This window comes from Podarcis raffonei, chromosome 4, assembly GCF_027172205.1.
Source record: "Podarcis raffonei isolate rPodRaf1 chromosome 4, rPodRaf1.pri, whole genome shotgun sequence".
Classification (NCBI taxonomy): Eukaryota; Metazoa; Chordata; class Lepidosauria; order Squamata; family Lacertidae; genus Podarcis; species Podarcis raffonei.
This window is the reverse complement of record NC_070605.1, coordinates 40,215,661-40,242,944: the sequence shown is the minus strand read 5'-3', so window position 1 is coordinate 40,242,944 and position 27,284 is coordinate 40,215,661. Positions and strand designations below refer to the sequence as shown.

Sequence of the window (27,284 nt, the reverse complement as noted above, 5' to 3'; positions counted from 1 at the left end):
ATTGCATGTAGTAACTACTGATGGGATTAGACAAAGTAATGGTGGATAAGACTTTTTTAAATTCATCCAGAATGTGGCTATCACTGTCTCTTCTGAGAGCAAATTTCACACTTCAACTATGTGCAGTGCAAATAACTTTTGTCCATCCTAAATCTTCCTACATTCAGCTTCGCTAGATGCCCCCAAGTTCTGATACTTTGAGAGAGAGATAAAACTTCTCCCTGTCCACCCCATGCATAATATTATATACCTCTATCATGTCCCTCCCTTACTTGCCTTTCTTATGAACTAAAAACCAACATCTCCTTATAGGGGCATTGTTCCAACTCCACTTTGGTTGCCCATTTTAGATTTTTCCTAGCTCTGTAATCAAATAAGAAATAAGAAGCAGACCAGAAGTTCTGGCAGCCATGTGCAGTCCAATAGTTGTGCTGCTGCTTCCTCTGCAATGTTGCAAGGGATCTGAGAATGCAGCTTCATTGTTAAGTATTTGAGCAGTTAAGTTTTAAAAATAATTCATGCAGACATACACAGAGACCCCCCTTAGTGTGGGGGTGGGGGCCTACATAAAAGGTCCTGCCAAAAGTGAAACCAACTACAGACATTTGGAGTTGCCAGGAGAACAGAGGGCTTCCCATTTCTGGTTCTTTCACAACTTTCTAAGAACATAAGAAAAAGCTGGATGGCCCAGTCCAAAGGCCCATCTAGCCCAGCAATCAGTTCTCACAGTGGATAACCAGGTGCCTGTGGGAAGCCCGCAAGCAAAATCTGATCATAACTGCTCTCTCCCCTCCTGCAGTTGCCAGAAACTGGTATTCAAAAGAATACTGCCTCCAACAGTGGAGGGAGAACACAGACATAATGGCTAGTAGTTACTGATAGTCTTATCTCCCCTGAATTTTGTCTAATCCTCTTTTAAACCATCTAAGCTGATGGCCATCCATACTGCTTTGGAGAGCGAATTCCACATTGAACTACATGCTGTGTGAAGCACTTTCTTTTGTACTTTTGTTCTGAATCTTCCAGCAGTCACCTTCCTCCATGCCATGCTCCTGATGCAAGGGCCACTTTCCCTTTTCACTTTGATATGGAAAAGTGCCAATGAAATCTGTGGTTCTGGATCCATGCTGAGATTTCAAAACATTTTAAATACATGCTTCTGGGTAGTGACACACACAAACTTTAGAAAAAGGAAAAAAGCTATCTGCAACACCATCAAGAGCTTGGCTCTTCATGTGGAAGACCACGAAGAATTCTTGATAGCAATGGAATTGTGACAACGTGCACCCAAATCTAAGCATAGGATCAGTTGTTCTCATCCTTGCCACACTGGGCTGTGATGAATTGTTGCACCTACCAAATGTCCTTCTTCTAGCCAACTCCTGAAGGAACAGGAATCTTGCCCTCTTGTTACATTAGCTCCCCAAGCTCATACATGATTAAAAAAACATGAACGTCGTCTATTTCCTTCAATCATATAGTAAACATCCATTTCTGATAGGGCATAAACATATCCTGGCCATTGCTTCATAATCCTGTTTTATTTACTGGCTCTGTTAGTTTTGAATTTTATGTGAGAAGACAGCTGCAAGTAATTGCAGTTTTCCATTTTATCAAAACCAATCAAGGTCTTGATCTTGGATATGCATATGGAAAGTCTTAATTTGAAGCATGGGAAACATTTTCATTCAAGTCTTTTATTTTTTATTTTTTTTAAAAAAACTCCTTTCCCCTCTCTCACTTAGGTTTTTTTAATCCTTGCCATCTCTTCTAATCTTTTCCCTGAAACTTGTACAGTAGTATTTTTTAAAGGACGGGGGTGTTTTTGAAAATGCCTTTCAACTCAGCCTTCATCATGAGAAAGAGAGATGCATGCCATTCCCCCCTATACACACAGAGACAAATTGTCAGACAAATTGCCACATACAAACATACAAACTGGGTGATTGACAGAGTTTCTATGCCTTTAGCCAGCAATAGCTCAATCCGTCGCTGTGTCTTCAGGCAGCGCTGGCAGAGGCAGGAATGATGTACTGGTGGGGAAAAATGATCTATTGCATACTTACTCCCTTCCATGGATTTATAAAGTGGGGTAGGTTGAGTTGGTGAAGAGGGGAGAGAAGTCTTATCTGAAGTACTTCTGCCTTGGTCAGACCTTACTTGGAGTACTGTGCCCAATTCTGGGCACCACAGTTTAAGAAGGATACTGACAATGTGGAACAGTGTGCAGAGAAGGGTGGCCAAGATGATAAAGAGCCTGGAAACCAATCCGTATGAGGAATGGTTGAAGGAGCTGGTGATATGATAGCCATCTTCAAATAACTGAAGGGCTGTCACATGGAGAATGGAGCAAGTTTCCTTTCTGCTGCTTCACAGGATATGACCCAAGCCAATGGATTCAAATTCTAATAAAGGAAATCCCAACTAAATATTAGGAAGAATTTTCTGATAGTAAGAGCAGTTCAACAGCAGAATGGACTACCTTGGAATGTGGCAGACTCTCTTTACTGGAGGCTTTTAAACAGAGATTGGATGATCATAGGTCAGGGTTTCTTTAGCTGTGATTCCTGCATTGCTGGATTAGGATCCCTTCTAGTTCTATTATTCTAAGTAGCACTCTTGCACTAATCAAAGGATTAATGCAAATTTCTCCCTACTGGAAAGGGTAAATAACATCATTTGTTCTTAGACACAAACCCCGTCCACCCCAAATATTTAGCCTCTATCTTCATAGATGAGCCTCTACCTTCATAGACATCTAGAAAAAATATCTAGGCTAACAGTACAATCTTAACCATGTCTACTCAGAATTCAATAGGACATACTCTCAAGTAAGCGGAGTTAGGACTGCAGCCTAAAATATGGAGTTTATTTGCATTTATCACTTATTGATCACACATGTACTGAGCAAGGAAAATGGCAACACTCATAAAAAAAAATCTCAAGTAGGTTTTTAGATCTAGTACTCAGATTTCTTCAAAATGCTTATTTCAAATGCTTATTCATTAGTCTTTATCAATGCCTGCTTTCCTCAAATTAGTCCTGGATTTAGGTTTAGATTTTGCAAAATAAAAAAATATTCTTAAAGCCTTTACTTGTTCAGTGCCACTAAATAAACAAACACAGTGTTGTTCCTCTGTGTTTCTTTTAGTACCATCCAATTCTCTTTTTGTATTCCAAATAACAAACCAGAACTTTTGCTTGTCTTGGCCATTCTATACTCAGCTACAATCTATACTACAATGCAAAAATCCATTGAAACGAATGTTGCTATAGAAGAAATGCTGCATGCAAGTTGAATTATAACTCCCAAGTCTTCAAAAGTATCTAAGAGCAGCTTCTATGTTTGCAGTCAATAAAATCCACTGAAAACACATTTAGTCACTAATGTTTTTCCTCCTCCATTGTCTGATCATGCAGGTTTATGCTACTGACAGTATTTTACCCCAGAGATTCCTTTCATGCCTGTGTAATGTAACATCTTGTAAATTATTTATTGCAAAACATCTGGATTAAATAACCCCAAACAGAGAGAAATATTACGTGTGGAAGCCAAATCATGCTCTCAACTCATTAAAACAAGGTTCTCAATTCCAGAGTTATTGGTGTGAAGAAGGTATTAAGCAGACAGTGAAGACGTGGTTTATCAAAGCTATGACAATGTTAATGGCGGAATAAATTATATACGCTTAATTAGGTATATTCTTTGTCCCAAAGGAGTGTGCTTAAAGTAGCCTTGTAACAGGATATCTTCTGGTGAGGTCTCCAGTCCATGTACACACACATGCACAAATTTACATGTAAAAATTCTAGGCAATCTGCATGTCACAAGTGGAACCACACATTAAGAAAAAAAGAGAAGGTTTGTGTATGCAAAATAATACAAGTGGAGTTTGAGTGGCCCCACACCCATGTCTACTCTGATGGACTGATGTCTTTCTCTTCCTCAACACTTATCTCCCGATAGCTTCCTAACTCACTTCACGGTCTAAAAAAAGTAGTCCAGTTATGTGGTTAAAGCAGCTGTGCCTGTTTCAGATGCAAAATTCAAGAATGAAGACAACCAACTAATTCACAGACACATTCATACAGCTCCTCCCGTAAAACTACTTACATCAGTAGTTGGGGAGGCCTTGTTACGTGCCTCAGACTTAGTTGAAGCAGAATGGGTGGGCACTTTTCAAACCTATTTCAGCTATCAGGGCTCAGTTCTGGAACTTCTTGTGAGGAAGCTTCAGCCAGTTCCAGCGTATTTGCCCTCTGTGTGAGGATGCCTTCGGATGAACATTTCCTGGAATAAGCTAATTTTTTATTTGTTGTCTTTGTTGGCTGTTACAATTTAATTTAATGAACTGCAATCGGTGTTTAATTAGTTTTTATGTTGTTTTAATGTTAAGTATTTTTATATGGAGGTTTATTTAATTATTTATTGAAATTGATACTTTACCCTTCACTTGGTGATGCAGTTCTCAGGATGGCTTACAAATATTTCATAGCTGTGGTCTAAACCTCTTGGGCTTGCTGATCAGAAGGTTGGCGGTTCGAATCAGTGCAACGGGGTGAGCTCCCGTTGCTCTGTCCCAGCTCCTGCCAACCTAGCAGTTTGAAAGCATGCCAGTGCAAGTAGATAAATAGGTACCGCTCCGACAGGAAAGTAAACGGCGTTTCTGTGCACTCTGGTTTCTGTCACAGTGTTCCGTTGTGCCAGAAACAGTTTAGTCATGATGCCCACGACCTGGAAAGCTGTCTGTGGACAAACGCCAGCTCCCTCAGCCTGAAAGGGAGATGAGCACCGCAACCCGATAGTTGCCTTTGACTGCTCCAGGGGTCCTTTACCTTTAGCTTTTTATAAGTATTTCATAATTACTCATATTGGAGGGAAAAGTGAGATAAAAATGTAATAAATAAATTAGATGTATTTGCATGGGAGCTTTAAGAACCATAATAAGGCAGATACATTCCATTTGAATGGGCCCTGGATAGGGTGCCCTTTGGGCGTCATTCCCTCCTTCCAGGGCTCCCAGACCCTCTTGTCACCCTCCAAGTATACTATGGGTAGACATTGCCATGAAATCAGGTGCTAAAAAAAAGAAGGGAAGGGTGAGGAGGCTGTAACCATCACCACTTTCTTTAATTACCACAAAGTATTTTCATTGGGAATTTAAAATGGCAGCAGCCACCTCATTATCCTCCACTTGTCTTCAGATTGCCAAGCATGCATTATTTCTTCAAGGAGACCTTGTGGTCTCTTCCAACTCTATGATTCTATGATTCTATGAGTCCAGCATCAACAGCAGCAGTTCCTTTGATACCAACCTTTCTCAAAGGTTTCACTTTTCATTCAGTGCAAACTGACTCTTATCATGATGGATGCTCTCCTCTACAACCAAAACTTTTTTACAGATGAAGAGCTTATTCACTGCCCCGCTTTTTCCTCACTGTGTACATTAATCAGACTACTAGAAAGCAAATACTGTAACTGAAATATTAAAACATTCTTTGAGGTTTGTTTGTATGCTGCACTGCTCTTCGTGGCAAGAGGGATGTCAGGTACTATGTAATATCGAATGTGCTTGTAATGTTCACACACTATATTGTCCAGAGCTGACTTTCAATAGATCACAGCTGCTCTGCAATGTACAAAACTCTCACCCAGAAGCTGGTAATTTACAAGCAATTTAGCACTGGATTCCCCACAAACGGGCTTCTGGGTCAGGGCTTTATATGGAGCAGCAGAGCCGCCTTCCTGCGATCAACTGAAAGTCAGCTCTCAGCACAAGGCTGTCTGTTGCTTATAGCACACCTTATGTTCATGGGAACCCAATGCTATACTGTACAGGTGACTTTTCTGATCTTCTAAATGTCTGCAAACACACGGCTAATCACAGCTCTATACGCTATGATGCATACAACTACGAACATTACAAAACAGTTACACAGTCGTTTCAGACACTGCAAGTGAGGCAGTGAAGCAGATTGTGCTTCTGATTTTCAGGGTACAATAGTAATATCTTAAGAAATCATACCGAGAGGAGGAATGCATAAGCTGTTCATAGCTTTGTAGCCCAATACAAATTACCCACAATAAACAGCAGTCCTGTCGGGGGCCATCCCATGTGTGAGAGCATAAAGTGTGCAGGGATGCACCAGTCCTTTCTTCATTGTCCCTGCCCCAGCTTCCTCCACCACCAACTTTCTCACATTGAGGAGGAATGTTGGGAAAGGGTTTGTAAGCATGTTCAGATGAACATACTTAGAACGCTCCCTACAGTTAGGAACCCTGAACCAAATGTGCCTACAAGCTCCATTCAGACCTTCCCACTCAATATGGGCCAGTCAGGGATTAAGCAGGTACAGATGGAAATATTATGATTTTAGGTGTTATTTTCTGAAAATTAATTTTAAAAAATTAATTTTAAAAAATCGTAAGGTAGAATAAAAACTAATGAGACAAATTGTCAAAAGCTTTTTGCCTAAAAAGAGAAGCCTGTGACATACAGCACTCTGTTAACTCTTAAGTTCCTTGCACCAGCACTTGTGGCTATTGCCATCATTCACAGTTCTTTGTCTCCAACTGTATACTTTGGATTGAAAGCTATATAAACTTTACCCTGGCTTTGGAAAAAATGACTAATAAATCCACCTAGGGGAGGGGTGAGTGCACACAACAGTTCAATGTATTAACAGTACAGAATCAATAGTTATTAAATTAATTTGTTATTCATGGGAGCATCATTAATCACTACAAAATTAATATCGATAAAACGATCCGTCTTGTAAGCTTAATGTAAATTACCCTCAGTTTTGCCAGAGTTTGATACTTTCTTTTGTTGTATTAACATTGGTCTGGTTCAAAATATGAGCCTGGCCTAATTTCCTGTTTCCTAAGTGACGTTAATGTGTTCAGATGTAAAAGAGAGTGCAGGCTTCATGATGAAAATAACATGTAATGGAAGGTGAGGCTGGTACGAATCCAGAGTTCCCTTGGCCTCCAAATTCACTTCTGGCTTCTTAAACCAGTGCTTTGAAAAAACTCCTGCGCCAGACCTATATTTTGCAATCCTGTGCCACAGCTGTTGCAACATTTGCTTGCTCCCTTTTTTTGCACAAGTTAAATAAAAAGGTAAAGGACCCCTGACAGTTAAGTCCAGTCATGGACAACTCTGGGGTTGCGGGACTCATCTCACTTTACAGGCTGAGGGAACCGGCATTTGTCCGCAGACAGTTTTTCCAGGTCATGTGGCCAGCATGACTAAGCGCAATGGAACACCGAGCCAGAGCAGCGCACAGAAACGCTGTTTAGCTTCCCACCAGAGCGGTACCTATTTATCTACTTGCACTTTTGGCATGCTTTCGAACTGCTAGGTTGGCAGGCGCTGGGACCGAGCAACGGGAGCTCACCCCATCATGGGAATTAAACCACTGACCTTCTGATCAGCAAGCCCAAGAGGTTCCGTGGTTTAGACCACAGCACCACCCCCGTCCCTGCACAAGGTAAATACCAACTTGTAAATGCAAAGTGATTCATATTAAGCTAGCCTATAATATAGAAGCATCTTTCTTTCTTTATATTGCCTCTTCTTCCAAGAAACTATTTCCACAGTCACCTTCGTCCCCAAAGCACTAGAAAAACTCAGAGTCAAATAATTCAATTTTTTTTGAAGCAATATTTTATAGGCTTTAAATAATTCTTGCCACTTCCAGAGCTACATCATTTCCTTCACTGACCAGGGCTTCCTCTAGTAATTTAATACTCTCACTCTTTATTATGACCTTTCCCACACTCTTCCTTTATTAACAACTTTAATAATCTTATTAACCATCTTGTAACCTTTGCAATCACCCATTGTCTTTTATGTTGCTTATTCCATTAATCATAGATGGCTTTTTGTACTTCCATGTTCATCCTTACTGTTACAGAAATTGCCATTACAGCAAACCAAGCCAAATAAATTATCTCAGGCCACTTAATTCCCTCTTTGCCTTTTCTTTTAACTGCCATTTTGGTCCTATATCAATTTTCTATTTAAAAATGTAGTCCTTGTTTTGTCTTAATCGGAATTGTACTCAGACCCATGAACAGTATGGAGAACAAGTATTGTGCAATGGCCACAGGACTGGGTCTGGAGATAACAATGGGGTTGGCTATGGATTTCTAGTCTTAGGCATTCTGCCAACTCTCATCCTTGCTGCAAGATTAAAATAAAAGTAGTTTAGTTGGCTTTGAAAAAGGGATAGACTTCGTGAAGGATAAGTCTACCAGTACCTGTTATCCATGATGAGATAAAGGGAATGGCCATGTTTAAAGGGAGTATGTCTATGAATTGCAGGTGAACATCAGCTCAGGTGGTGGGATGTTGTCTGTTTGTTCAGCTAGTAATTCCCCAATGACATCCTGTTAGCCACTGCTGAAAAGAAAAGGCCAGAGTATATGGACCTCTGGCTTGACCTGTTGGTGCCTGGGTACATGGAGAGAGACCTCACTGGGCTTCTTGCACCAACTAGAGAACGCCAGGCAGCTACGTTCTCCCCCACAAGCGACCCTTGGGATGATTCATCACACTTCTTTCCCGATCCACTTTTGTGACACATAGTCGAAGATATGTGCACACATTACAATAGCAGAGTCCAAGCAGAAGCTAGGCATTGGAGGTGTGGATTTCTAAGCTACTTTATTATGTACAAAACAGAACAAAAGAAATCATGGCTCCTCTCTCCTTCTTCATCTCTGAGAGTGCAGAAAAGCGATAGTACAACACAACGGAACAGTGTAACTGAAACTTCCATTCTCATGACTCCAACGGTATGGAATGTCAACACAGACATGTGATGAAAACACTCTCACATGCTGCAACGGGAGGAATGAAATCCCAACATGATCTAGTATGTTTTCTTTCATGCTATGGCAATGCAACCCCTCTGTAGGCCCTGCACGCATGTCTAGATGCAGTGGTGGTCAGGTGAAGGAATGTAATATGAGCTTGAATTCTGGTAAGATGGTGGTACTGTGGGTGAATGGCTCCCCTCGCCAAGAAATTGGCCAATTATTTTCACTGGATAGGGACTCCCTTCTGACAGTCTATGGGTGCTTCTGGGTCCAGTTTTGTCACAGTAGCCCTGGATCTGGTACCTTCAAGAATGAATTATTACAATGTGTTCTATGTTGTGCTTCTCTTGCGGCTGCTCCAGAAACTGAAGAAGTGAGATCCTGTCAGCACATTCCACCTCCACTCATAGTTCTAACTGGCGAAGCATTTTTTCAAGGTGCTTCTGGTGATATATAGAGCCCTCAACAGCTTGAGATCAGCTTACGTGAAGCCTTATCCGACATGTGCCCCCTTAACCTCTTTGATTAGTGGAATCTGAAATTTTGCAAGTACGACATAATGTTCATTCTGCACCTGCAAGAAGGCAATCCTTTATTGAGAGCCAGTGTGGTGTAGTGGTTAAGAGCGGTAGTCTCATAATCTGGGGAACCGGGTTCGCGTCTCCGCTCCTCCACATGCAGCTGCTGGGTGACCTTGGGCCAGTCACACTTCTGTGAAGTCTCTCAGCCCCACTCACCTCACAGAGTGTTTGTTGTGGGGGAGGAAGGGAAAGGAGAATGTTAGCCGCTTTGAGACTCCTTAAAGGGAGTGAAAGGCGGGATATCAAATCCAAACTCTTCTATTCTAGTATTTGCCACCACCAAAGGCCAACTCTTAATTTTTTGTTGTTCATATCTATATTTTTTGATAAATATTTTACATTATTTTATGTAAAGTAATTTGAGATGTTTCTATTTTGATTAAATGGTATAAAATTTTTGTTAAATAAATTAAAATTTGTATGTTGCCCTCCCCCCAAAAAAATCCCTGGAGAAAGGGCTGAATACAAATATGATATAAACATTATATCACTTTCATTACCTAATAAAGGAACCATTTAGTTCATTAATAATCATCCCTGCTCCAAACTTACTTGAATATCTAAGTTTTTTATCATTAGATAACTGCCACTCAAATAACGCTGATGAATGCACTAAAGAAATACTGTATAATTTACTATTTATAGATTTTCTATACCTCTTTCCCATTTTTGTTTTCTTCCTTTTTTCTTTTTGTAGAGATTGATTCTTAATAGTTAAATACACTTAAAAGAGTCCTGATCCAAAATTCTTAGATGGGTGCATTGAACTTTGACACTTACCAGCATTGGTTGTAGAGACAGTCTCAAATACTGGATGTACAGTAAGATTTGCATTGATTGCATTAATGGAGAAGTTGATTAGATAAAGGTGTCAGAGTAGTCATGAATGAGAATTTAGTTTGAATGTGGTTTAAATGTAGAAGGCTTCACCTCAATTTCAACCCCTTGTATCTCCAGGCAGAGCTAGTAATGACTCTTATTTGAAATTCTAGAGTGTGGATGTCAATTATTGTAGAGGAGGAAGAAGAAACCTGTGGTCCTTCAAGATGTTATGAGTTCCCATCAATCCTAGCCAACATGGCCAATGGTCAGGGATGATGGCATTTGCGGTCCAGCAACAGCTGGTGGGTCACAGGTTCCCCATGCCTGGTGTAGACAATACTGAGCTGCATGGACACTCACTCAGTATAAAGGTAGAATCATCAGAGAACAGGAAGCTAAGTACACCCATATACAACACAGAATACACAGATAATTTTCAGGGAGAGGAAGAAGTGGGATCATAGTGTCAGGCTGCACTCCAAGCTAAGCAGATTCATATGAACTTGGAACTAAACCTACATCCATTCACAGACAATCACATACGCCTGGGAGCAAACTTTTTCTACAGTTGTGTCCTAAATACTAGCCCTTCTTCACTCCTTTGAAATAACGAAACACCAGGAGAAAAGAATTAGCTAAAATTTAACAGAATGAGCGCAGCTGTTTGAGGGTTTTATAGCACAAAGAAAATGAGGGACAGGATATGTTTTGATTGTTAGCTGGTTAAATATCTTGTCCTTGAGCATAAAAGGAACCACGTGAATGTTTAATTACAGAAAATCCTGCCTCAGGTTTACCAAAAAATGCCCAAGGAAATCAGATTGTGTGGAGCCATCACTTTTGATAAATGAAGAATACGCAGACAGATGAGAACCAGGCCCAAACTGACCAAATGAACTAGTTTCCTACGCACAATGCACTACGACGACATACCAAACTTGTTTACATTAATTAAAAGGGATGCCTTTAACTCAACTACTAAACCAGGCTAAACAAACACCCGAATCACGTTTTACCAATGTTTGTAAATACCTTCCCTTACCAGTTCCAATACATGTGGTTTTAAAAAAGCTACTTCCAAACATGTCAGGCACAATTCTGCAGAAATTTTGCATACACTGGAAAAAAAAGTCAGCCTTTCCCCAGTGGCATCAAATTCCATCTAACCATTCAGAAGGACCAAGGATCCACTTCAATATTACATTACTGAACTTTTGACCAGTTTTGACCAGCCCTATAAAAATATATCTTTTTTCCATATTCAGAAAAGGTGCTGTTTAATCAAAGGGCCTTGCATAATTAAAAACAGCAAGCAATTTTTTAGTGCATTCATCTCATTCTGGAGTGTGTGTGTGTGTGTGTGTGTGTGTGTGTAAATGCAGAGTGTAGCAACCTGTCAAATGTTTTCTTACGTGTATATAATTGGCCATGGCCCTTCAAGGGCACATTTCAACTGCTGTTGAATATTATTCTTTGTAGCTAAAGTGGAGGTTGGCATAATAAATTGCTCCTTTGGCTCCCACAGCCCTAAGAAGCAATATGATAAAGGAGTAAGCTTTCTGTAGAGAAAGCTTACGTTGGTTTATTTTGGAGCTCCACTCTGATACCCTTTCGCTCTATGTCACATCACCCATGGGGACCTTGAAAATAGTGCTCTTCCCAGATAGATCCTCAGCATGTTGTGAAAGTAACTGAGAGAAAGGGGTGCTTCCACACACAAGCTCTTCAGTGCCACTCAGGCCCTGTTTCTTGTCAATTAGCTGCAAGCAAAATTAAAAAGTTGGTTCCCAACAGCACTTCTGGCTGCCTGTGTGTTGCTGGGCCAGGTTCAAGAATGTTGTGTTAATGTACAAGGTCATTAGCAATTTGGGTCCAGGATATCCTAAGAATTGCTAGATCCCTTATAGTAAGGTTATCAGGTTTCTTTTCAATGAATCTGGGGACACTTTTCAACTTCAATGGATTTTGTCAGGGGACTGATTTGTAAATCAAGGAAATGGGAATGTCTGGTAACCTTACCTTATAGTCCTGCCTTAACACTGATATCTTTGGGGAAATCTTGGTTGGTGCTCTCCCATGGCTCAGATGCACAGTTTGTAACTACCATAAGTCATACATTCAATGCCATGCGCTCAAGCCTGTGGAATTCCCCCCTGACTTAGAAGGGACTCATGCCCTCCTTGCTTAATTTCAGCGCATGACAAAGACTTGTTCATGCCAGCAGTCTTAAGATACCATAAGCAAATTTTGCATGATGGCAACAGAGATGGACAAGCAGATTTCTGTCAAAGTTTGGATACCGCGGAACTCTATTCTGGATCAAGATGGCAGACTCAGCCTTTCAAAGCTGTACAGTGATACCTCGGGTTACAGATGCTTCAGGTTACAGACGCTTCAGGTTACAGACTCCACTAACCCAGAAATAGTACCTCGGGTTAAGAACTTTGCTTCAGGATGAGAATAGAAACTGCGCGGCGGCAGCGGAGAATAAAATACATCTCTTCAGCAATATCCTTTGCCTTGGACCAAATCTTTCCTAATATTTACTCACAGATAATCCCCATTCAGCAAAGGCCCCCTGAAACACCAGGTAGCAGCTTCCTCCTAGAAGGTTCTGTTCAGTTCATGTGGGGGGGAGAGATTAGCAAGAATTGACCCCTAATCTGGCAGCTTGTGTTCCCTGTAGCAGGGCAGCTTTAATTATGGGTTTCCTTGAATTTTTACAACAAAACAGAATTATAAAAAGAAACCGTCGCAGGGCACGTGAACCAGCGAGGGGTAGATCAAATCTGGTGGGATGTGCAAACTGAAAAAGTACGCCAGAGTTATTTGGGGCAATTCTTACTCTATGAAGTGCCCAGCCCAACTGCCTTTCTCTTTGGCACTGATTTCTCATTGTAGTCTTTACTTCTAAGTGTGCACTTACTAGAAACTAAGTCCACTGAATTCATTTTGACAGATTTCTGAAGACATGCTTAGTACAGGGATGTTTGATGGCGCTCTGTGCGAGAGGAGTAACATCTCATCAGGAGGCCCATTCCACGTGATATACAAAATGGGCTTTGACTTATGAAAGACCCTACCTTTTGGGCTCCCACTGCATATCAGACTAGTGCCATCTCTATTGCCTTTGCAGCGCCTATTGAACACCTTCGTTTTCCTACAAGCCTTTGTATCTGAGCCTGTATCTGTACTGAATCTGAAATTGTTTTAAATACCGTATTTTTTGCTCTATAAGACTCACTTTTTCCCTCCTAAAAAGTAAGGGGAAATGTGTGTGCGTCTTATGGAGCCAATGCAGGCTGCGCAGCTATCCCAGAAGCCAGAATAGCAAGAGGGATTGCTGCTTTCACTGCGCAGCGATCCCTCTTGCTGTTCTGGCTTCTGAGATTCAGAATAATTTTTCTTGTTTTCCTCCTCCAAAAACTAGGTGCATCTTGTGGTCTGGTGCGTCTTATAGAGTGAAAAATAGGGTATCTGAAATTGATTTATTATTGGAGCTTTCATTGTAAAATCTCTTTGAGATCTTTTGTAGGAAGCAATTCATAAATGGATTGAGCTAAATATAATAATAATAATAATAATAATAATAATAATAATAATAATAATAGACTACTATGTAAGCAGGACCCAAAGACAGCCCAAGAAATAAGACTTTTTGCTGCCAGATGCAGAATATCAAATACCCCCTTGTCCATCAAATACCCTCAAGCAAGCCAAATTATTTTGGCATCTAAGGCAGAAAAATCCCACAAGCACCTCTCCCCATTCCGGGAAGTAAAAATGCAGCAATAGTATTTTACTACCTTTCCATGACACCTCAAACTAAGTGCCTGTCATTTCACTTAACAACAGCACTGGTCATGGCACAGTTAATGCCCTGCATTGATAGACTATGGCAGAAGCAAATACTTGCAAAGCAATCTGGAATGTTGCATTCTGGGATCTGCAAAAGGCCTAGACACTTTTCTGTTGGCAAGTGGTCTCAGAATCAGCAAGCACAAGGTTGCTGTCCATCACATCTCCACAAAGGTAAGGGACAGCAGTGACAGACAGCATACCCTTTGGAATATGTTGCTGCTAAAAATATTTGAACAGCTGTAACTCCCAACTGGGTTTTCCGTTTCAAAAGCTGCAGCACTCAGAGTAGCTAGATGTCTGCTCCAGCCCTTCATGGCCCCATCAAACCTTGTGAAGTGTTCCCTTAGGCAACAGCAGTTGAAATTTTCTGCACATCAGTGCATCTACTCACAGCAGCAACCATAGAGATGAGCACACAAAACCAGAAAGAATGAGCCATTTCTTTTGGCTTCTGAAAGCATGGGTGCCTGGGGGAACTGAATGATTAGCATGTTTTTGTGGACAGTGTTCTCTACTCTGGCATCAACAGTAATGGTGGCACCTATAACCTTAATTAGTATACTTTTGACTCGCCTTAACATGATTCTTGAACAGAAGCACAGTTCAAAACACTGTTCTGAACTAAAGTCTTTGCTCTCTGCAAAAGAGGTACTGTTTGTTCTGCCAAGTTCACAAACAATAGAAGACCTCTGAACCTTCACAGGGCAGATGGAGTGTCCATTTACTGTGCTGGAAGGTACAGGAGCTGAGTGGTCCATCTCACTTTTGCAAAACTAAACATCCTCCTGGTCTCGCACACTAAAGCATTGGAGTCTTCTTCCAAAAGCTAGTCAGGAGCATTTCCTACTCTAAGAAGGTAAGCAACACCAGTCCTTAATAAATGAGAACCTTTCACAATAAAAGCTTTCTTTAGCATCTCAAAGATGTAAAAAACATTTCAGAGTTGTTCACGGGTTACACCAAACACAGGCACAGGCTGTCTCTACAAGTGAACATATGGACTTGCTGATTTTTACTTCTCAACAAATTTGTGTACACATGTATACAAACTGTACACTCATTTAAAGTAATGTATGAAACCCTTTCGGATTAAACCTATCAGGGCAACCTCAAAACTAATCTCTTCAGTTATTTTTGGAGCTCCATTTGCTCTAAAAAGTAGAGTCAGAGGAGTGTCAGATGGTGCAAAGTTTAGAAAAGTAGAAATTTAGAGCCAGTTGTTCATATGTGTTATATTATGCACTTTCTGTGAAGGCCTCCGGACTCATAAATACTATATAATAAAAGTGGGTGATATTTGCATTCAAGATGCTATTCAACCACGATTTTCAGGCAAGCATCACCATTTTGTTCCATGTTATTTTATGTAAATAAATTCAGCATAAGAGAACAGTGGGAAACTCAGACATGACAGTCAAGCTTTTCTTTAGAGAATTCGGTGGAGGGGTGGCTGGGAGGGAGGGAACTTCCAATGTGATCTCATCTCTGATAACTTTCCACAAATGGTCTGCATTTATACTGAGAGACTGACAGAAATAAAATGCCTACCCACAAGGGAAATGATACTGTTTCTAACCATCGAAGTTAAAAGGGAAAATGGGAAGCTGAAACATACGTAGTACAAGTTCTAAATAAAATCTTTATTTAGGCCTCAGAATGGGAGCTGAAAAGTACATTGCTGAAAACCACAGAAAAATGATACGCAATCTGCAACAAGTTATTTTGCAAATGGCAGAATGATTGATTATATATGTAATTAAATAAGATGGTCTTTCAGTGCTACCCCCCTCCCCTCAAATGTGAAATGGCAGCGTACTTGCTATGTTCTTAACTGCACTTCTTAGGTTGGTAGTGGCTTTAATTATTTTAAACAGCAGAACTGCAAATGTCTGAAAGAGTGCTGCCATAAACTGGGACGGGCGGGGGGCAGGCAGGGGGCAAAAATTCAAAATATGAAAAGAGGGCAATGATTACTAGAGGAAGAGTGGTTTACATTGGAACAAAACTGATATTTTATACTACGTTACTTTGAGTTATTATCAATTTAAAAACCAAACTAGGTACAAATATCACAATCTGGTTGAATTTATAGTTGCCATTTTCAAAAAGCAGGCTTACAGGAGGAGGGGTTGAGTTGTGTTTTGCAGACTCCATTGTTATGCGTGCAGTCCCTTAGACCAGAAATTTCAGTGGGTTGCATTGCACTTGGTGCAGCTCATGAAAAAATGCATGGGGAGAATCTTTCATTGAGGACCGGTTTGGCTACAGTGGACCACAATGAAACAAAACATTGGAGCACTTCCTTGGAATGGGTGCACAGCAATATCAGTAGCGGCTGCATAACTGTTTCATTCATCCTTGCAGTGTTTTATGTTTGGGGTGCGAGAGAATTACTGTTGCCGTTGCCAAACCTTTACGTATTCCAATTTATGGTCTCATAGTACTGCCTCCTATGCACAAGTTCTTCTCATCTGGAAATCTGTTGTCCTTTCCTGATTGCTTGCCATTTTATTTTTTAAAATAATAATAATAATAATATTTTTAAAAAATAAAAAAATGGGGAAGGGACTTGCTTTAAGACCATGCCTAATTCCTAAAGTGATTTTTCATGGATGCCCATTTACATGTTCATCCAAGGAAGGATAATATCTCACAACCAGGAGAGCTTACATACTTCACCACTGAACCAACTTCCCATACGGATGACATCTATTTACCACCTACCAGCAATTTAAATTCTTTGCTTCTTGCACTATTCTGAAGTGCTCAGAGATGTGACCACATCCTGTGGTTTCATAATGGCTAACAAAATATATAAAAACTATGCTAAAATAAACTGAAAGTGTAAGCACTGCAAAACACCAACATGTATTCTTTTTAAAAAAAATATCCACAAAATGGCAATCCTGTCTAACCTGCAAACCATATCCACTCTTGCCACCTTCACTCAAAGCACAAAGGCCTTGTCATGTGAGCTTAGATGCCTTTTTCAAAAGAAGGAACGACCACCACTGTGATCGTTAAATAGCACTTAGCTGTGTTCCAAGAATATGGGTTTCTGCCCAGAGGGGCATACAATATAATTACTCAACACAGAGGAGAAAACAGAAGACTAGGCATGAAAGAAGCAGTGAACAGGGTAGAAACATGCTACTGTTTCTGCTGTATCAACATAAGCCCAAGACTCTCCTTTTGAGTTTTCCAGACACCTATGTGTCTGCTGTCAGAAATTAAATACTGGACTGAATTTATCTTGGTTCTGATCCAGCAAGGGAATTATTATGTTCTTAGTGGTTCCAGAAATACAAACGTCACCACACGGATAAAGGGTGGTGTTTGGGTGGCTGTGGGTGTGAGAAAGAAAGAAGGAGAGAAGGAGGGATGTTTCCTCATTTGGATACAATCATTAAAAAGGGGGAGCTGTGGAAATGCTTTCAGTCTGTAGCCTAAACACGACCACATCCTTCAGCTTCCCCTCCAATGCTCTTGCCTTCCGTACCTCTTCTCATCCTCAGTCCTCTTGAAAGCTTTTACCATTTATGAAACGGTTCCTTACATGTGGCCTTCAGCCTGGAGCACAGAACTCAAAATGAGATCATATCAATGCTTGGGTTATGTCATTTTGGTTAGCACAATATGTTACTGCCTCATATGCGTGTTTGTTTTCCAAAACTGCAACTCCTCCCCATCCTCTTTAGCCAGCCAGCTATTCCCCATTTTATACTTGCGGGCTTGGTACTTCTTTCTTATGTGTAACACTTCACTTTTATATAAACATGTTCCCCCATTTTTACTCCATACAAGCTCTTGGCAAGAAAAGGAAATATGATTGCCAAGCGGGATCAAAGAGATTTTAGATACTGTAATTCGTTTCAGCCACAACTTGGTTAAGCTCAAGTGCTTGGATTTAAGACAATTTAATGGGAAAGCAGATAGACACATCTATTCACTCCAATTATTTATTTATTTTAATGCTAAAAAAAAAACCCACCCCAAAGACATCTCAGTATTTAGTATGCATAAGGAATATTCTGGCTATATATCTCAGGGTCTATTAGTGATACACAGAGTGCAAAATAACACAACTAGGTGCAAGAAAAGATGTAGATAGAGGGGAAACCTTCTTAACGTTTAAAGACTAAGGAAATGATCTTTACCCTACTTACCTGGGAGTAAAGGATCACAGGCTTAAGGACAGATATGTGGCAACTTGCATTTCATTTTTGCTACGCTTAACTACAATACATTGCTTAGTTTGTGCTTGTGTGCAGCTGTGTAGACGCACTAGGGGTGTGAAACAGCTTCGGACAAATCAGAAGCCAAAGGAGGGTGTTTCAGAGGAATTCTGGGCTTCTCATAATGAGATATACATCACATTATTTTTACAAAAGCATCTCAAAAGATGTATAAACTGTTTTCTTTTCAGATCGTATAAATCTTTTGCAGGAATCTTTCGATCAATGTGGAGCTCAAACCCACAGCCCTGAGATTAAGAGTCTCATGCTCTACCAACTGAGCCATCACAAAATACAAGACAGGCCATGCAACTACAAGAATAGATACATTCCCACTTATACTGAGAGATGGCGGGGGGGAGTTTGTGTTGTGTGGGACCAATGGCATTGTTACGACCCTGGAGTCAAGCAGTAAATGGGACATCATCAGAGGATATCAGCTGAGGAGGTGGACTGAGTTTCTAGCTCTGAACCTGATACTAGGCATCATGGGACCCCTGACCTGAACCTGGTAGGGAGGACCATCACAGATGCCTTTCCTCTGCACCCAAGGAGCTGAGTGTCCTCCCATACTACCTTGCCAGTTCAATAGCACAGGTGGTATACCAGGTGAGAGACAGTGAAGCACAGGAGAAGCGCCTGTTCTCCAGCCAAAAAGATGGCCTTCAAGGGACTCCAGATCTCCAAAAGGGGATGTGTCATATGGAAGATAGACTGGAGGCAGAAGTTCAAAAGGCTCATTTGTTGCTTTCTTTGGTGCAGTGACGATTGACTTGGCTTGTCTGCTCATCCGCAGGATCAGAGCAAAACTCAGAATCCCACTAGACAGTTCATATGCACATGGATATACAGTCTTGCAGAACCGCACTCATATCTGTGTTTCAGTTGGCATACTCACAGTATCTAGCGCCGGCAATTCAAAGCTAGCCTAATCAATTACTGGCCTCATTTTGTAAAGCATCCTCAGGGTTAAAGCCACCAGTCATTTGTACATATCATTCAGATGCATCCTTTTCCAACCTGCTTCTGTTATTAAATGGAAGCTATGGGAAGTTCAGGCCTGGCCTAAGGGTGATGATCCTTGCGAAAACAAAATTAAAATGCTGTGTACCCAAACTAAAACTCTATATGCTCTACTATAGACACAGAGCTCTTGTGGAACTGATGTGCATCTGGCTTCCCCATTCACTTCAATAGAGGAGGTTAGCTGGTCTCCCTTGAAATGCATATGGAGCCCTGGTGCATCCTGGAAACAAGGCAACTTTTCACATAGGTTGTAGTTTCCACTCTAGTGGGTTTTTTCCCCTATCCTGTATGGGTGTGCTCAGATCTGTATTATTGATTGAAGAGACTTGATTCCCCCACCATTCCACATCTGTACTGCTGCAATTTATGTGAATTGCGGTTAATAATCAGTTGCGTTATGCTTAATCAGCATATCAATAATATGCTCAGCAACGACTAAGTGGCTCTCATTTCCCAGACCCTTTCACAAATTTTGATTGATTGACAGCATGAAAATTGCACAAATGCAGGTGTTGTTGCAGAATATTATCTCTGTGGACTTTGCAATCAAGTACAAGTAAATGTAGCTATTGCACTCTTTAATAGTTCTGTTGCTCTGCTTTCTGGAGGAGCCTGAACTCCCAGCAGACTTGAATGAGCTTGACCAGATGATCATTGTGTTACAAACGCTAATGTTATGAATGTGTGGGATGGTTGGGGGGGAGGAGAGAATGAGACTATGGCATTCTTTGAAGGTGATGATAAATCCAGGGTTAAAAAACGCTGACATCAGACAGCTATCAAGTAGAGCGCAAGTGAAGGTAAATCACAAAATGAATATTCAGGATTTCTGTATAGCTGCAAATCAGATCAGATAATCATAAGGAAAACATCGAAAGAACACTGCAGAAGCCAAACAAAACCTGTCTTCCCCACTCTGGAATTAACCCCTTGTATACACCTAAAATAAAATCAACACATCAAATTTTCATGGGGTGCCTACTAAGGGGGAGGAGAAAAAGCAGCCCTTTTATATTTACTAAAGTAACCAACCTCAGCAATATTGGCACTTATGGGTTGTGATGGGAATATATTGCTGTGTCTTGGAACTTGGCTGGCTTCATACCAACACCCTCATTTGCGAGATGCAGCTTTGAGTGTAGCTCTATTAACTTTAGCTTGTAAATCACCTTAGCACCATTAGCAATGTTTCAATATGATGTGACATCTTTATTATAATGCTTTCCCTCTGAAGTTTAAGTTCATATTTTAAGCTGGGTTTCAGACAGATGTAGATCCCCTCAGAGTTTTAATTAATATAGTAGATGTAAAGCCACTGTGAAAATATTGCCTTTCCCGCCTCCCTCGTTTTTGGTTCTCCGCTCTGCTGAATAATTATTTAAGAATGCAAGTGTGGAAGAACAAGCACTAGTCTATGATTGTGCCTGAAAATGTCAGATTGCTCACTCAGACCCAGACTACACCCCCTCAGATCAGCTTTGCTTCATGAAAACATGGGTGTTTTGCTATTAAATTCAATAAGAGCAGACTATTTGTTCCCTCTTTCCCTCCCTCGATGCAACAAACTCAGTATAAACACACAGTTCATTATCCCATAACAGAATCAGTATGGTCCAGACATTTATTCTTAGCTCCGTTCCCCAAAGAAATTAGAATCTGTCGATAGGAACAGCATGCACAGATCAAACTTACCCAAACCATCCCAGGCTTCCAGAGTCTAACCAAACTGCTGCGTGAGACAACAGGAGTCTTTTTAATGGGTTAATGTGACACGTCTGTTTCTTACAACACTCACGATACTCTGCTTCGAGCCTGTGCCAGCTGCTTTGCCTCTTGCTGCTTTAGGCGTTTTGAGGCAAGAGAAGCTCAACAAGGGAGTCCAGCAGAGCAGGAGAGTGGAACAAGAGAGGAGTCAAAACAGCAAAGCTTAGACTCCTGCAAAATAACACCAATACTCAGTCAGATGCTATCCAAGAAAAGAGATGAGCTGGAAAAATGTAGGAGGTGAGTTTTATGAGACAATTCTGACCAGGACCATAAACTGATCTCTTGCCCCGTTCACTTTTGAAATTAATAAAGAATAGGGGTAGGGGATGAGAGTTGTGGCCTCTGTCTCACAGGCACCTGTCCCCTATCCAAACTGACCCTTCCTCTCATATCACATATCTACACTCAAACATGTAACCATTCTGCACTGTCATGGCTTCCCCAAAAGAATCTTGTACCGGGTACCCTGTATTCTCCTTTCCCCATATAGAACAAGTGTTCTTTGGGAAGAATAAGTGACTGCTGAACCCAACCTGTAATGCAGATATGTCAGCTGACTGCCACAATTAACTCTTGCCATAGCCTCTAGTGCTATGTGAGGTGGAATTGTTTTGTAGGGAAACTGGACACCAGGAGATGTAGGTTGGGGATGCTCCTGTAACCACTAGTCCTCACTGCAATTGGCTGCATGATTGGCAAGGGACGTAGTGGGCATGCCTGGGGCATGTGCTGTGCTCGGCATGCTGATTGGCTGCCATGGCGAGCATTACTGTGGGCACCATACGCACTCCATCCCATTGCTTTGCATTCCCGTGCTGTAAGTTGCGTGCCACATGACATGTGTTTGTACACACCTGATAAAGGCACCTACGATCTTTCCCATGCATGTCAATAGGTGGCCACTGTTCCTAGGGAGTTGCCAGCTGAGCTGGATCTCTGAGTTTCAGTGGCTTCTTTCCACTCTGACCCAATGTTGACTCAGGTGGCATTTCCCCTTCCCAGAGCCTAAGCTATAGAACTGGCATTCTTTATGCAGGCTTCATTTAAACTAGCATAATTTATGCCAGCTTCCAGTGTTGAGGATTGCTCCCTAAATTACAATGATCAGGGGTGAAAAGTGTTATCGAACTATTGTTGTGCCTCAGAAAACCTGCACAGGATCACTTGCTTGAACGGATCCTCATGCCAACGAACACCTAGATAATTTACGTGACATACTAGAAAAGCACATACAGGGAAATTTTGCTCTGTTGCACTTTAAAAGAAGTGATCTCCCCCAAGTGCACTCTGAAGTGGCACAGTCTTGTGGGGAATTGCATTACAAACCCTGCTGAATGTTTCAATCAGCTTTCAGTTCCCCGAAGAGAGATGCTTGCTGCCAATTACCACATAGGAACACTGCAAAGCTTAATCACACCAGAGACAACTAACCTTCTGGAAATAGCATGTTCTACAATCTAGTTAGCGTTAAGAACTTCCCTCTTTGCAGCAGACCATCAAGCGGCCAGACAAATGTCTCTAGGATGCTTATAAACAACTGCCCGTCCCCACATCATCTGTCCCCGACATCGGATATGCTACTTTTCAACAGGGACGTTCCACTGACAGATGCCTTGTCCCTGAATCTGTATATCCTCTTCTAAGCTCATCTCTAAGCCAGTGGCCTTCACCATAACTTGTGGTCACAAGCTCATTCCTCACATTCATTTTGAGTTGCAAAGAGGGGAACTGTTTTTGGTATGTTCCGAATCTATTACCTATTAATTTTTACTGGAGCTGAATTGCTGCATTTGTGCAGCTATTGCACAAAGTAAAAAAGCAGCAGCAGCAAAAATAGACAAACGTCATGTGCAGCCTGTGCTATGATTCGAATTGGTACCGGATGGCCCACCTAGAAAAGGGGGGGGACATAATAAAAGTCCTGCTAAATCAGAATATGAAGTCAGCATCCTGTTTCTCAGAGTGCCACCCAGATCACTGTGAGAAGCCCATAAGCAGGATACCCCTGTGCTCCACAGCAACTGGTTTTCAGACCATGTCATCTCTGAACATGGAGGCATTATATAGCCATCATGGCTAGCACTCATTGACTGACTTATCCTCCACAAAGGGCTTTCCAGTGGCTCAAGCAGAGATCTTTCTAGTCACTTGCTCCCTGGTCCCTTTAACTGGAGATACCAGAAACTGAACCAGGAACCTTTGGTGGTCAAGTTGATTCCTGGCTCTCCTACCTTCTTCTCTGTTTTTTGGCTGTTACCCCCTGCAACACAACTGACAGACCATTAGTGGGGTCAGGCAAGCTGAAAATAATCCCAATATATTTCACCGTTGCAAACAAATGTGCCCCTTTTGTTTCAGATAGTACATGGGTAAAGGAGTCTAAAACATGGGTAGGCAAAGTATGGCCAGATCTGGCCCAATCGCCTACTAAATCCAGCCTGCGGACGGTCCAGGAATCAGCGTGTTTTTACATGAATAGAATGTGTCCTTTTATTTAAAATGCATCTCTGGGTTATTTGTGGGGCATAGGAATTCGTTGATTTCCCCCCAAAAAATATAGTCCGGCCCCCCACAAGGTCTGAGGGACAGTGGACTGGCCCCCTGCTGAAAAAGTTTGCTGACCCCTGGTCTAAAAAGTCCATGGCACAATTTTTCATAGCCCTCTAGTGGCTATGGTGGCTCATTTACCAGAAGGAATGTATTTAGCATTAACTCTAGAAGTGACGAAATCTCTCTGACCAAATCCTGACCAAACTAAGCCTCCTAGAGCAAAACATACATCAGGAGGCTTAGTTTGGTCAGAATTGAGCATACACTTTCAGTTCACGCTAAATACATTCCTTCTGATAAATGAGCCACCATAGCTGCTTGAGGGTCGTAAAAACTGTGTCCCGGGCTTTTTAGATTCGTCTACCCATGAAACCAAAGGGGAACATTGGTTGCCAGATGTGCTCCCCCCCCCCAGCTCTCCTACCCTACTACATGGGATTATGGTTAGCAGCAACCATTCACAAGGCAATTTCTGGGAATAGATCTGTGGCTATTTCTTACAGGTAAGGGCATCATAGTACACCTTCCAGACTACAGCAATTTGATTGGCGTTTAAAGCTATTCTTGCTGCTTTGAGGTGTGCTGTTGGTGGAAGGGGACTCAGGCAAGACACAGAGGAAGTTGTAGGCCCCCGTGTTGCCCTGCCAGCAACTTTATCAGCAATTCTAAGCAAGTGGGAAGGCGTTCTGCATACATGCCAACATACAGCTCAAAGCCGTGCATTCCCTGTAGCTGGCCCAAGCCTGTGGAAACCCATCCCAGCTAAGATTAGACACACACCCTCTTTGCTGAACTTCAGGCACTTGACTAAGGTGCTCTTGTTCCAGCAAACACTTTAAGGCAGCATTTAGTTTTATGGCTCATTGCTTTATCATTTCATTTTCTGCATGACCTGTTTTTACATACACCACTTAGAAATGCTAATGATTCAGCAGCATATAAATGTATCAGATTAAATAAATGAATGCACACAGGAATCTGCCTTCTACCAAATCAGCCCATAGTACTATATAGCTCAGTACTGCTTACACTGACTGGCAGCCACTCTACAGGTTGTACGACAGGGTTGTCTCCCAGCCCCATCTGGAGACATCAGGCATTGAATTAGAGACCCCCTGTACGCATAGCTTTACCACTGAGCTAAATCCCATACAGCCTTTCTATGGACAGAGACTTTCCACGCAAGGAAGGCCACTTGCCCATTTAGTGACCCTCAACAGGTGGAAGAATGGTATGTTCATAGAGCAACAGTACACATAGCATCAAAGAATGAAAGAATTGTAGAGTTGGACGGGACCCTGAGAATCATCTAGTACAACCCCCTGCAATGCAGGAATATGCAGCTGTCCCATACTGGGACTGAATGTGCAACTATGGCACGCTCTAACCATGTTCTAACCAACTGAGCTATCCAGGCGTATAGAATAGCTTCCCACATACTTTGAACGTGTGAACATCAGAGGAAGACCATGGTCCATGATGGGTCCTGTGATCTCCACTTTTCCAACTCATGGATCATAGCCTGCCTCCAATGTCCCCCACCCCATGAAAACCCTATAAACTTCCACACAGTAATTTCAGTATCAAATGTGGAAGTACACAGTGGTTGGTTGGTTTTTAAATACATATCCTGTAGACAATTGCCAAACAAAAGCTACAGTAACCATTTATGTAAAGTGTTGATAGTCCAGAAAGGTGCATTGTTCATATTTTAAATGCAAACTCTCTCTCTCTCTCTCTCTGTGTGTGTATACACATGTATATATACCTAAATGTTCATGTTTTAAGACAGGCTGGGGAAGCTCAAACCCAGGTGCCAAATTTGTCTATCTAGATCTTGCAGTCTGGCTTTCCAGGCTCTCCCTAGACCAGGGGTTGTGAACCTGGTCCCTACCGCCCACTAGTGGCCATTTTAGGATTCTAGGTGGGCGGTAAGGTAAAAGGTAAAGGTACCCCTGCCCATACGGGCCAGTCTTGACAGACTCTGGGGTTGTGTGCCCATCTCACTTAAGAGGCCAGGGGCCAGCGCTGTCCGGAGACACTTCCGGGTCACGTGGCCAGCGTGACGAAGCTGCTCTGGCGAGCCAGCGCAGCACACGGAAACGCCGTTTACCTTCCCGCCAGTAAGCGGCCCCTATTTATCTACTTGCACCTGGGGGTGCTTTCGAACTGCTAGGTTGGCAGGCGCTGGGACCGAGCAACGGGAGCGCACCCCGCCGCGGGGATTCGAACCGCCGACCATGCGATCGGCAAGTCCTAGGCGCTGAGGTTTTACCCACAGCGCCACCCGCGTCCCCTAGCTAAAGTAGGCTTCTGTAATATTGTAAGGTACCCCACATTGGATACTCTTTGAGAAGGTGTGACTTAATCGAAAGGTGAAGGCCAGAGTGCTCAAAAATGTTACCATCAAGAAAGATGCATTAGTGGGCACTAGGAATAAAAAGGTTGACTATCCCTGCCCTAGGCAATAACCAGACCCCAAGTCAGACTCTTCATAGTCTCTGCTCCTCATGGGCTTTTGCCTGACTGGATTGTGTCCTTGAACTGTGAGGTCTCTTACTTGCCTGGATTGAAAGATGTGTGAGTAGAAACCTCTGAGTTTTGTCTGGCTAGAATGTGGCCTCGTGTACAAAGGTAACAGTCACATCCATTGAGTCACCCATTTTTGCCTGTGGTGTACAACCCCCAGAAGGTCCCCCATGAGGAAATGTAACCCTGGACCTGAACAGGCCCCCCCACCTCTGTCTTAAGAAGTGGATTGCATTTTTAAGCAGAAGCTAAATAGCACAAACTACAGCTTGTGAGTCTTCTCTCTGGTCTGGTGTTCTCTGATGACAAATAAAATGGTTAAGCAGCTCCATTGCACTCATCAACTCACCCCATGTGATGGATACGAGATCCAGCCCAGCTCTCCTTGAATTGCTTTCGAATCCAGCAGATTAACTGCAAAAAGAAGACAAAATGAGGAAGAATGAGCTTGTTTACCTCTGCTCGATTTTGAAAAAATCAGAATTAATCATTCAAACCTCTGAAAGGTTGACGTAAAATACACATTAAAATGGCCAATAAAATCAAATGTTACAAGTTATCCTATTCCCCCCCCCCAGAATAAAACCAGCAGAATTTATAAAATAAAACCATATATTAACACTCATGTCAAATTTTAGCTGGTACCAGAATCAGTTCGGTGCCTGCCATCAGTTGGAAAGGAGTTCCAAAGTCTAGGTGCTGCGATATTGAAGGATCAATTCCTTGAAAGCGCAGAACGAACAATATGAGGCAATTGTAAAAGTGTGTTCCACAGAGTGAGGTAATTGAGTGGGCATACGCAGGGCTTTTTTTTCAGTCAGAACTCTCCTGAACTCAGTTCTGGCACCTCTCAGGTGGGCGCCATGGCCATTATAAGAGAACAAGGCAGGCGTTCATGGTGAGTTCCAGCACCTCTTTTTCTAGAAAAATAGCACTGGATGACGTAAGGCAGTCCTTCAAGCAAACTGATCCTTCTGCAACAGGGCTGGAGAATCTGTGGTCCTCCAGATGTTGCTGGACTATAACTTCCATCATTCCAATCATTTGTGTATGCTAGCAAACACTTATGGGAGCTGGAAGCAAAGC

The 27,284-nt window shown here is 41.9% G+C and overlaps 1 protein-coding gene across 5 annotated transcripts in view; it reads right to left on the bottom strand.

Moving 5' to 3' along the window:
* Nucleotides 1-27,284, bottom strand: part of EPHA3 (EPH receptor A3) — a 201,079-nt gene that overhangs the window by 152,512 nt on the left and 21,283 nt on the right. For 4 of the 5 annotated variants that reach the window (XM_053386347.1, XM_053386346.1, XM_053386344.1 and 1 more), the window contains exon 2: nucleotides 26,548-26,612. In XM_053386347.1, coding sequence (XP_053242322.1) covers nucleotides 26,548-26,612 — 65 coding nt within the window. Of the gene's footprint in view, nucleotides 1-21,044; nucleotides 21,069-26,547; nucleotides 26,613-27,284 lie in introns of those variants that run through there. The other variant, XM_053386345.1, reaches the window with a different exon arrangement.